This window comes from Dunckerocampus dactyliophorus, chromosome 2, assembly GCF_027744805.1.
Source record: "Dunckerocampus dactyliophorus isolate RoL2022-P2 chromosome 2, RoL_Ddac_1.1, whole genome shotgun sequence".
In the NCBI taxonomy this organism is placed as follows: Eukaryota; Metazoa; Chordata; class Actinopteri; order Syngnathiformes; family Syngnathidae; genus Dunckerocampus; species Dunckerocampus dactyliophorus.
The window spans coordinates 28,734,878-28,746,988 of record NC_072820.1 but is presented as its reverse complement, the minus strand read 5'-3'; the positions used below and the strand labels follow the sequence as shown (position 1 = coordinate 28,746,988).

The 12,111-nt window shown below is 38.1% G+C and overlaps 1 protein-coding gene across 1 annotated transcript; it reads left to right on the top strand.

Annotated features, from left to right (window-relative positions):
- Positions 1-1,174: 1,174 nt before the first annotated feature.
- epas1a (endothelial PAS domain protein 1a) lies at positions 1,175-5,118 on the top strand. Its single transcript, XM_054760681.1, has 10 exons — positions 1,175-1,305; positions 2,504-2,670; positions 2,732-2,943; positions 3,012-3,096; positions 3,168-3,271; positions 4,126-4,289; positions 4,389-4,495; positions 4,571-4,739; positions 4,858-4,911; positions 4,989-5,118. The coding sequence occupies exons 3-10, from the start codon at positions 2,743-2,745 to the stop codon at positions 5,059-5,061; spliced, it is 957 nt and encodes a 318-aa protein (XP_054616656.1). The 5' UTR covers positions 1,175-1,305; positions 2,504-2,670; positions 2,732-2,742; the 3' UTR covers positions 5,062-5,118.
- The last annotated feature ends 6,993 nt before the right edge of the window (positions 5,119-12,111 follow it).

Sequence of the window (12,111 nt, the reverse complement as noted above, 5' to 3'; positions counted from 1 at the left end):
TAACTAGAAGCGCGCTGTAGCTACAAATGCTCGGAGCCCGTGACACGCTAATTGCCGAGGTGGTGACTCCAGGAGAGGCAGATAGTGTGCTGCTGCAGCTGGCTATGCAGTCATCGCTCACAACAATATGTGCTTTCGCTTTCACGTCTCCAAATACCACAGACATTTCCCTGCGACGTCAAGAGAAGTCTTTGCCTTTGTCGCTGTTCGCTTTTGAGAAAATAAGTCACCAGGGAGGCTTGGAAAGTCGCCAGATTTAGCGGGAAAATCGCCACAGGGCTGCACATGAGATGGGAAGCCATTCACAGATGGAGAATACATGAAAGAATCGTTCTTAAAAATATCAGCCCGTTTATTCTCCGAATTAAAAAAATAAACTAATTTAAAATGATTGAGAAAATGAAAGAATGCCTCTCTTTGCAAAGACAGTCAAGGACAGGACCAATAGAATGGTTACTGATGACAATTTAGCGCAGGTATGCAGTTAAGTGAACTCTGATGGACTTTTTTAATCTTAAAGTTGGCTACATTTTGTTTAAATTTTACACAATTATGGGAACCACTCAGTAAGACTTACGGAGTAAAGTGTTTAAATGGTTCCAGAGTAGCCCCACAAATGTAGGCGCACTTCTGTTTGATGGCTTTTGTGGTTGTAACAAGTTTATAAGTTGTGTAATGTTTGGTGGCTCCCGACTATTTTTTTTCCACTGAAAGGGGAGGCAAAATGGCTCTTTTGATGGTAAAAGTTGCCGACCCCTGGTCTATGACAACACAACTGAACACAAAATGCAGTTTTTTAAATTATTTTTCATTTTACCATCTTAACGGAACAAAAAAATCCAAACGTTTGTGAAAAAGTGATTGCCCCCGCTCTTAAAACATCCATCCATTCATTTTCTATGCCGATTATCCTTATTAGGGTCATGGAGGTATGCTGGAGCCTATCTCAGCTGACTTCGGGCGAGAGGTGGGGTACACCCCGGACTGGTAGCCAGCCAATGGCAGGGCACATATAGATAAACAAGCATATACACTCACATTCATACCTATGGACAATTTAGAGTCTCCAATTAACCTAACATGCATGTTTTTGGAATGTGGGAGTGTATGTTTTCGTTGCTTTTGGTTCGTTATCTTTAATGCTTCCAAATAAGTCTTGGAAACGATAGCTCAGTTTTGACAGTTAAAAGGAGAAGAAGAATTATACACCGCTGTGGAGCCTCGTCTTGCACACGAGTGCAGGAGAAAGTCCGAGGCACTTCAGGTCAGATGTCCTTTGACCTAGCTCTGCCCCGCCACGCGCAGGTGGGCAGGCCACCCTGACGTACAGTATGGTGTATGACGTACGTTTTTATGTGTGACAGAGATGGTCTTAGGTTGGTGGCGCCGGTCAGTCCTGGTGTGCCAAAGGCTGTGAGAAGGGATAAGCTGAAGGCCAGAAGCAAGAGATACACATACAGCCAAGTAGAGAGGCTGCTCTGGTCATGCTATCTAACATAAACTCACGCACACACCAGGAGAACATGCAAACGCCATGAAGAGATTCCAAACTGTTCTTTTTTACAGACCAGAGTTGTCTAGTTTTTCATACCTGACAGTTTCAGTTAATGATAGACCAAATGATTTAAATGCAGATCTTCCAGATCTCCTCAGTGTGTGGCCGACATGCTAACCACTTGGCCACCGTGCTGATATTTTTGGAAAACTCAATTTTTGGAGCTAGATGCATTTCCATTACCAAAACCATACCGGTACCTGATTTTTCATTTCAGAAAAGCATGCATATCCATGTATATCTGAGAGAAACATTGGGAAAAAAGGGGTTTTGTTTTATATGAAAACAATAGCCGCGCGTTTCCGTGTTTAACAGTAGATTAACATGGAACTTATTGCTGTCCAGTGGTCTCCAGTGCAACAAACATAGCTTTGGCCGGCTGGTCTAACTTCGTTGCCGTTTCATTTCCATACAGTTTGTGAATTGATGTGACAACAGTTCCCCTTTATGAGGTCGTCCTAGCTGTTGTCTTTTTGTTGTTAAGTCCGAACCAGGTGCTTGGTGTAGCTTGATGACCACAGCTTGATCATGCGTTGTTAGCATCCTTTCTAGCATTAGCGAAGATATACTTTGCCCAAACGATACATGCTTTTCATCTCCAAATTTGGAAAAAAAATATTGTGTTTAGTTTCAAACAAATTACACTCTTTTTCAATGTTTTTTTTTTTTTTATTAAAATCAAAATCTGTAGACACATGCTTTTCATTACAGAAAGGATATATACATTTCATCTTCAAATTTGGCTCAAAATATTAAAACCTCTTGTTGGATTTAGTTTCAAACAAGTACTTTGAGTGCCGTGGAGGTGGAAAAGTGCAATACAAGTGAAATACCATTTACTTTTTTTTTTTTTTAAAGCACAAAATGTGGAGATACATGCTTTTTATTAGAGAAAAACTGAGGATGGTTTTCAGTGTCCATGCTAGTGCTTCTTGTTTCTCCCTGCAGGACAGTCAGTCGGGAGGCGGCGAGGAGGAGGCGTCGGGTGGAGTCAGACCTGTTTGGAGATTTATCCCGACTTCTTCCCCTCCAAGCCTCGATCCAGGCTCACCTGGACAAGCCCTCAATCATCCGGCTGGCCCTCAGCTACATCCGTCTGCAAGCTCTGCTCAGAGGTAACACAAATGATGTTTCCTTGGCAAGTTTGACAAACGTTCTGATGACGGGAATCCATAGATGAGGTCCGCATGCCTAATGGTGGACTATGTATGAGAGGAGTCGATGGTGGCGTCCGTTTGGGTTCTCAGGATGCAATGGAGAAGGAGCGCACGGAGGATGAGATCAGCATCTACCTGAGGATGCTCGGGGGGTTTGTCATGGTGCTGTCGTCTCAGGGGGACATGATGTTCCTCTCTGAGAACGTCAGCAACTTCCTGGGCCTGACGCAGGTACACACATCTGCAGCGGTAATGACTAAAAAGATGAACATGCATAATGTGGTTCCTCTCTCTGACAGGCTGAATTGATGGGACACAATGTTCTTGACTTTACTCATCCGTGTGACCACCAGGAAATCAGAAGTAACCTCCGCCTGTCTTCAGGTGTGTGTGTGCGTGTGTGTGTGTGGTTGTATTTACGCAAGTTCACTCACATAAGGTTTTTTTTTTTTAAGAAGAAAGATTTTGGTGCGGCGCCAAGCGAGACTTTGTTGTGAGAATTAAAAGCACATTGGCTCTACAAGTACGAAGCACCAACCTCAGGTCAACCACGTGGAAGGTTAGGTCGCCAACCAGCCGGAAATGTTTCATTTCATTTAGTTTTGTTTATTAGGAAGTTTACTGTATTTTATTTATCATTTAATTTTATACAATTTTATAACCTCATTTTATGAATACATTTGGTTTTGTTTCCTTTGTATGTAATTTAGTTTTGTTACATTTGTATTTCCTTTAATTGTTCCTTTTTTTCTAAATTTTTTGTTTTAGTTAATTTAGTTTTCTTTCTAATATAATTTTGTTTTGTTTTCTTTGTATTTTATTTAATTTTGCTACATATATATTTTATTTAATTGTTTATTTTTTTATTTTTTGTTTTAGTTCATTTTGTTTCATTTCTGATTTTATTTTGTTTTGTTTTGTTTCATTGTTATGTTTATTTTACTGGTAATGAAATGCTATTTAATTTTTATTCACTATTTTATTTCGTTTCATTTGTATTTTTTTTTATTTTTGTTATGTTTGTATTTCATTTTTGTATTTTTTGTTTTAGTTGATTTTGTTGTATTTATTTTAATTTATGTATCATTTTATTTCATTTTGTTATCTTTTATTTGCAATGTATTTATTTTATTGGTAATTAAATGCTAATGTAATACTTTTTTTACATTTGTAATTGTATTTTATTTGATTTTGTTTTGTTATTTTTATATTTTTTTTTACTTAATTTTGGTTTGTTTTATTTATTTAATTGTATGCATAATGTAATTGTATTTATGCATAATTTCATTGTATTTAAATAATGTTATTCAGACTGTATGCATTTTGATTGATTGTATTGATTGAAGTTATTACAGTTGATTTTATTTTCATTGAAATCCCATGTCTGCTGCCCCCCGTGTGTGGTTCCATCAGGTGTTGCACTGCCAGGGACGGGCCAAGGCATGCGTTGGCCCCGCTTCCGTCTCTTGCCTGCTGCTCACCTGTCAAACTCTGCCTGTGTCACACACGCTCCTCAGCACACACACCTTCAGCAGCCAGCACAGCATGGACATGAGGTTCACACACTGTGACCACAGGTGACGAATTCTCACGAAGGACGATGCTCACTTCTGTTTGCACTTTAATAATGACACTGATGACGGAAGTGTGCATGTTGTGTTGTCGTTTACCTGCAGAGTGATGATGCTTTTAGGTTACAGTCCTCATGAGCTGGTGGGACGCTCCATCTACGAGCTTTGTCACACGCTGGACACCAACTCTTTGAGCAAATATCACGTCAACTGTGAGTAGCACCCACGAACAAAACACAACAACACAACACGCTACATTCACTGTGCGTGTGTGTGCGTGTACGCAGTGTACCTAAAGAGCCAGTCAGTCAGCGGTCAGTACAGGATGCTGGTAAGAGGTGGCGGGTACGTGTGGGTGGAGAGTCACAGCGCCGTCGTGCCCGGGGTGAGATCCACCAAGTCCAGACCCTGTGCCCCCCAGCCGCTCTGCATCTTCTGTGTCACTTATGTCCTCAGGTATCTGCATGGACCCTTTTTCAATACGGAAACCTTGCAGAGATTTATCACAAATGATTTAATGCTGAATTTATGCATTTGTGTTGTGTGTGTGCGTGTGTGTGTGTGTCTGTGACAGTGGCGTGGAGGAGCCGTCCCTGCAGCTCTCTTTGGACCAGGTGGTGCATCATAGGTACGTGATTGATCAACAACTGACCCACTCAGCCTCCAGTAAATGAAACCATTAAAACGCTTAATTTTTCTATGAAGTTTGTCATTGCAGTGTGCCGTCACTCAAATCAGACTGGTTTTACCGAAAGTGTGTTACCTAACTAAAAGATAGTCAACTTTTCATTAAAGTGCTGTATTGTAGTTAAAATGGCTACATTTTTTATTGAAGTTCTGCATTGCAGTTTGCCGTTATGTTCATCTGCTTTTTTTTTTTTGCACAAACATGTATGTTTGCTATGTAAAACAGTCCATTTTTTTAAATTAAGATCTTCATTGCAGATAATATTTTACAAGTCCTGTATCCCTAAACTTAAAAATAGTCTGTTTTGCAGTGAAGTTCTACATTGAAGTTTACAGTCATTTCAATCAGTTTCTTGCATAAGTCGTGTTTTCCAGCTCTTAAAAACAGTGCATTTTTCAATGAAGTTTGTCATTTCAGTTTGCAGCCATTAAGTCCAATTGTTTATTTGTCTCAAGTTGTTTGACACAAAATAGCCCAAAGCTCTGGGTTTTGATTGTGGTCAACAAAACGACAGTTTTCAGGCCGCAGCGAGAGTGAAAACGCGTAGACAACAGCGGCCCCATTGACTTCTGCGTGACCTCTCTGTGCCTGATTGTACTTCCTGTGGGGTTTCCTTCTGGGTCACCTGACATGTGGAGTGACTCTTAAGCCTCCAGGCATTGGCTGTGGTAAACGTACCACGAGGGTTGCGCACTCTGTTGATGGTGGTGATGTGAACAGACGCACAGCGAAGCCACAACTTCCTGAGTAGAATGCTTGATAGTAGAGTTCTCGTGGGAACCTTTTCAACTTTTTACCTCTTGGACTCACACACACACACACCCTCAGGTTTCAGTTCAACTGACTTTACAAAAGATCAGCTCAGTTTTGTTGATTTTATTATTCCATGCAAATGAAATCAAAATTTACTGAATTAATATCAGTAATACACACAATTCTAGGATGCATTATTATGATATTTGGTTTAAACCTGGCCCGCACGGTGGCATGTCAGGAGATCGGGAAGACCTGGGTTCGAATCTCTGTTGGGCATCTCTGTGTGGAGTTTGCATGTTGTCCCCGTGTGTGTGTGGGTTTTCTCCGGGCACTCCGGTTTCCTCCCACATTCCAAAAACATGCATGTTAGGTTAATTGGAGACTCTAAATTGTCCATAGGTATGAATGTGAGTGGGAATGCTTGTTTGTCTATATGTGCCCTGCCATTGGCTGGCCACCAGTCCAGGGTGTACCCCACCTGTCGCCCAAAGTCAGCTGGGACGCTAGCATACCCACAACCCTAGTGAGGATAAGCGACATAGAAGATGGATGGATGGGTGGTTTAAACCTTTCAATTCTGCGTCAAGAGGATGTTTTTATTGTGGATTTGTATTCTCTTGTCTCATACTGAGGCAGTTACAACAGAAGGAAAGAGACACTGGCGTCATCTAGTGGTTGTAAAGTGTTAATTACACTGATTTTATGGTTTTAATTCGTTTATTTATCACTTAATTAGTTTTAATCTTTTTATTTTATATTTAGTATATTTTGTAATTATTTTTTTTTATTATATATGTTTTTATTTTTTTTAAGTATTTTTTAAATATTTACACAGAGTAATGGTGGCTTCAACATTCATAACAAATGACTATGATATAAAATATACAGGTCCTTCTAAAAAAAAATAGCATATTGTGATAAAGTTCATTATTTTCTGTAATGTACTGATAAACATTAGACTTTCATATATTTTAAATTCATTACACACAACTGAAGTAGGTCAGGCCTTTTATTGTTTTAATATTGATGATTTTGGCAAAAAAAGTAAAGAAAAACCAAAAATCCCTATCTCAAAAAGTTAGCATATCATGAAAAGGTACTCTAAACGAGCTATTAACCTAATCATCTCAATCAACAAATTAACTCTAAACACCTGCAAAAGATTCCTGAGGCTTTTAAAAACTCCCACCCTGGTTCATTACTCAAAACCGCAATCATGGGTAACACTGCGGACCTGACTGCTGTTGAGAAGGCCATCATTGACACCCTCAAGCAAGAGGGTAAGACACAGACATTTCTGAGCGAATAGGCTGTTCCCAGAGTGCTGTATCAAGGCACCTCAGTGGGAAAGAACAAGTGTGGCAGAAAACGCTGCACAACCAGAAGAGGTGACCGGCCCCTGAGGAATATTGTGGAGAAGGGCCGATTCCAGACCTTGGGAGACCTGCGGAAGCAGTGGACTGAGTCTGGAGTAGAAACATCCAGAGCCACCGTGTGCAGGAAATGGGCTACAGGTGCCGCATTCCCCAGGTCAAGCCACTTTTGAACCAGAAACTGCGACAGAAGCGCCTGACCAGGGCTACAGAGAAGCAGCACTGGACTGTTGCTCAGTGGTCCAAAGTACTTTTTTCGGATGAAAGCAAATTTTGCATGTCATTCGGAAATCAAGGTGCCTGAGTCTGGAGGAAGACCGGGGAGAAGAAAAAGCCAAAATGCCTGAAGTAGTAGAAGTCAAGTACCCACAGTCAGTGATGGTCTGGGGTGCCATGTCAGCTGCTGGTGTTGGTCCGCTATGTTTTATCAAGGGCAGGGTCAATGCAGCTAGCTATCAGGAGATTTTGGAGCACTTCATGCTTCCATCTGCTGAAAAGCTTTATGGAGATGAAGATTTCATTTTTCAGTGCTAAAACCACTGGTGAATTGTTTACTGACCATGGTATTACTGTGCTCAATTGGCCTGCCAACTCTCCTGACCTGAACCCCATAGAGAATCTGTGGGATATTGTGAAGAGGAAGTTGAGAGTCACCAGACCCAACACTGTGGATGAACTTAAGGCCACTATCGAAGCATTCTGGGCTTCCATAACACCTCAGCAGTGCCACAGGCTGATTGCCTCCATGGCACGCCGCACTGAAACAGTCATTTCTGCAAAAGGATTCCCGACTAAGTATTAAGTGCATAACTGAACATAATTATTTGAAGGTTGACTTTTTTTGTATTAAAGACACTTTTCTTTTATTGGTCGGATGAAATATGCTTATTTTTTAGATTTTTTCTTTACTTTTTTTGCCAAAATCATCAATATTAAAACAATAAAAGGCCTGACCTACTTCAGTTGTGTGTAATGAATCTAAACTATATGAAAGTCTAATGTTTATCAGTACATTACAGAAAATAATGAACTTTATCACAATATGCAAATTTTTTGAGAAGGACCTGTATAGTCATTTCTATTAAAAAAAAAATGTCCAGTGTAAGACCCCATATACAAGTATATATTTGTATGTGAAAAAGAGTCATATATAAATTGTTTGGCATAGTATAATAATTTAACAAACATTTAAATCTAATAAGTAATGATAATATATACTAAATATATATTTTTAAAATCATTAAATAAATAATCATAAAAATAATAAAAATGTATAGTACATAAAATTATAATCAATAAAGTAATAAATAAAATATAACAAGTCAACCAAAAAATAATCCATAAAATAAATATAAAGATAAATACTAATCTGTTAATAACAGAAGAAACAATAATATTGCAATGTAAAGTCTTGTAAATAAGGAAGTGTGTGCTAGTATTTGTAGTCCTTAGTGTCGTGGTTTTCAAGGTGACCCCACATGGCTCAGTGTGGGTAGCTCTTCGGTCAGTGTACTGTGAGCGGCCATTTTTTTTGTTTAAGAGGGTGTCCTCTATAGAAGCTCTCACGCTGCTTCACGTAAAAAAAGCAACATGTGACCAGAGAGAACTCCCTCCCTCCCTCCCCATTACCATTACACCTCCATGCCACCCGCACCCCGAACGCCGGTGTGGGTGTTGTCAGGCTCTCAGCCAATGATGTGGCGGCGTTGCACTCTTTGACACACTGATAGTAAATGTTAGTGAGGGAGAAACTGGGGGCCGGGACGGGGGTTGAGCTGATTGCATTTGAGATAAACAGTGCATATCTTTATGATCCTTTTATCAGCTTTATTGTTATCTTGTGGAAAAAGAACAGGTAGATCATTTTTCTTTCACTTTGTAGAGCGTCTTTTACACGGGAACCATGCTGATCAAAATGTTGTTTTGGCTGTTGATGGAAAATTTGGGGGCCGTGAAAAAAATTCACACTCCAAGTGGTAGTTTTGGAAAATGACGTATAAATGCTAAAAACAGTCATCTGTGAGAGAAGACGCTAGTGGTGCTAGGGCGTCGTAACCAAAACAAAAATGAAGAGTATTCAAAAGTTTTCAGAGGATGTGTTTTGTGTTATTTTACTAAGTTGTGTAATGTCACTTTGTATTAATAAAAGAAACTAAAAAATAGAAAACCAAATAAAAATATAAATAATTAAAATTACTATATTACATTTGAAAAATTTATTTTATAATTTAAAATTATAAAAAATAATAAAAATAATAAAATAAAATAAAAATACTGTAGTAAATACAGTCGATCCCCGCCTGTTTGCGTATTTTCTTTTTACTGCATTAAATTGGAAATAATTAGATTTTTAAATGGTAACTTAAACGGATAGTTTTGATTTTTTGGCATGAAGTTGTATGACATCCCCATCAGCAGTGTAGTCAACGGCGACTCACCCCCCACTTGGTCTCCTAAGTCCAGTTCTGGTCGGATTTCGGCGATGTCACATACACAAGAATGGAGAGGCGACAGGGATACGGTGGGAGACAAATATAACACCGAGTGATTTGTGAGGTCTGATTTTTTCCAGTAGGCATTTCTATGATGCAAATGTATTACTCTTTGAACGCATATTGTTTTCAGAAGCCAAACTCCTTACTTGTGAAACCCCAGCGACAACCTGGAACTACATTCTTCATCATCGAACTCCGACCAGAACTGGACTTAGGAGACCAAGTGGGGGGTGAGTCGCCGTTGATGGACTACACTGCTGATGGGGATGTCATACAACTTCATGCCAAAAAATCCGAACTATCCCTTTCAATAGAAAGTGGTCTGATGGCACTATCTGCAGAGGAGAAAGAGTGCTACCAATGTCAATCCAGCAGAGGGTGCTGTCTTACATTAAGACAGCACCTTACATTATAAACGTTCAGTGCAAAATTTTGGGGGGGAATTCATTATTTTTATGCTGAAAATTTTATTGAATAAAAATGTGTTATTAACGTGAATGTGTTTTGAAATTGTTTTTCTTAAAATGCGGGGTTTAACATTTCTGGTTAGTGAAATATGGTGTTTTAAAATTCACTACAAATAAACTGAATTTTAAAACCCTGTATTTTAACAAACTGAATTTTTAAACACAGGTATTTTGCTTATAAATTCTTGTTAAATTAACTTTTCAGCATATGATAGTTATGATCTAAAAAAAAACAAAACAGAACAGATCACTTCAAATTCGTAGTGGGGATCATTTTGGAAAAAAGGTCCCTTTTTACGTGGTGGTTTTCATGCCCAGCAAATGCACCCAACCTGTACGTGCAAAAACAGTGCAGAGATTAGCACATATTTCTATTAATAATCCAATAGTTGTCTCAATCCCACTGGGGCTGCACATGTGTTTGCACTCATGTCTCTGATTGTGTTGTTTGTGCTAATGTGAGCTGATCTGAGCTTATCTCCTGTGCAGAGTCCGCAGGTTTAAGTCCAGTCTCGGCGGGGGCCTTGACTGTAGTTCTTCAGCACGTATTTGTGAAGTAACACGACCACGCAATGGAAGTGCCATTACATAAGACCGCTTTGAGTAGAGCAATCCAGCTCAGTTCCCCAGTATTTACTTACTTTATCCAAGAGGAGACTGAGGGCAACAAAACGGTTTTCTGGCTTCTAAGGTTCCGGTTTAACACCCGACACTCACTTCTCCCGTCCTGTTGTGTTAGAAGTGATGGTTGCTGACTGGTGCTGTTGATGTTGCCACACACTGAATTATTTGCGTGGGGCCTCCATGTTGACAGTGTGGTTGAGCAATCGGGCTGCTGGCTGAGGTCAAGACGGATCAACAGAGGACTCCCACCAGCCCCCACTTGACTCTTTGAACCCCCCTCACACAACCACCCGTTCCAGCTGTCATAAACATTAAAGCAGTGGTTCTCAACTGGTGGGTCGGGACCCAAAAGTGTGTCGCGCATCCATTCTGAGTGGGTCGCAGACAGCAAGTCAAAATGACATGAAAATATGTAATACACATATGAAGGTCCATTAGTATTAAAATAAAATTGAGCAGTATTTTAGTCACCTTCTTCCTTGGCATATGTACATTGCACAGTTAGTAATAGTAATATATACTATACTGTATATATTACATATATATGATTTTGAGGTCTTTTTGACATTAAATTTTACATCATGCATTATTTGTATCCGTAAAAGATGACAGGTAATGAAATAAAAATAAAATAAAAACAAATGCATTTGCTTGGTTTGACTTGCAAAAAAGTACAAAAATATATAAATATAAAATAAAAATGACTTAAATAAAAGTGTAAAACAAATAATTAAAATAACATAAATAATAGTGTAAAAAAGTCAAATAAATGAGAATAAAAATAATTAAATAAAAGTGTAAAATAATAAAAGTAAATGAATATAAAGATGACTTAAGTACAAATAAAATGAAAAATCAAAATGACCTAAATAAAAGCACAAAAAACAAATTAAAAATGACTGAAATAAAAGTAAAAATATAATACAAATAAATGACTAGAAATTACTTAAATCAAAGTGTAAAAAAGACGAATAAAAGTGTAAAAAAATGTAAAAATGACGAATACAAATGTAAAAAAAATTATAAAAATTACTTAAATAAAAGTGTACAAAAATAATAAAAAGGACTTAAATAAAAGTGACAGAAATAATACAAATAAATTAACATTTAAATGATTTCAATCAAAGTGTAAACAAAATTATAAAAATAAAAATAACTTAAATAAAAGTGTAAAACAATAATAAAAATAATCGATAATAAAAATGACTTAAATAGAGGTGTAATAAATAGTAAAAGTAAAGTTGACTTAAGTAAAAACATTTTTTTTAATCAAACTGACAGAGTAAAAAAATGTTAAAATAAAAATTTTCAATGACTGAATAAAAGTGTAATAAATAATACAAATAAGGAACAATACAAATGACTTAAATCAAAGTGTAAAAAATAAATGAAAATTACTGAAATAAAAGTGGGTTGCGAGTGAAT

Bases quoted from the DNA above. Each gene is read 5' to 3' on its own strand.
- epas1a (XM_054760681.1), top strand. From the start codon at position 2,743: ATGCCTAATGGTGGACTATGTATGAGAGGAGTCGATGGTGGCGTCCGT. The intron at 3,097-3,167 runs GTGTGTGTGTGC...TTTTTTTTTAAG, and splicing joins TAACCTCCGCCTGTCTTCAG to AAGAAAGATTTTGGTGCGGC. The intron at 4,290-4,388 runs GTGACGAATTCT...GTTTACCTGCAG, and splicing joins TTCACACACTGTGACCACAG to AGTGATGATGCTTTTAGGTT.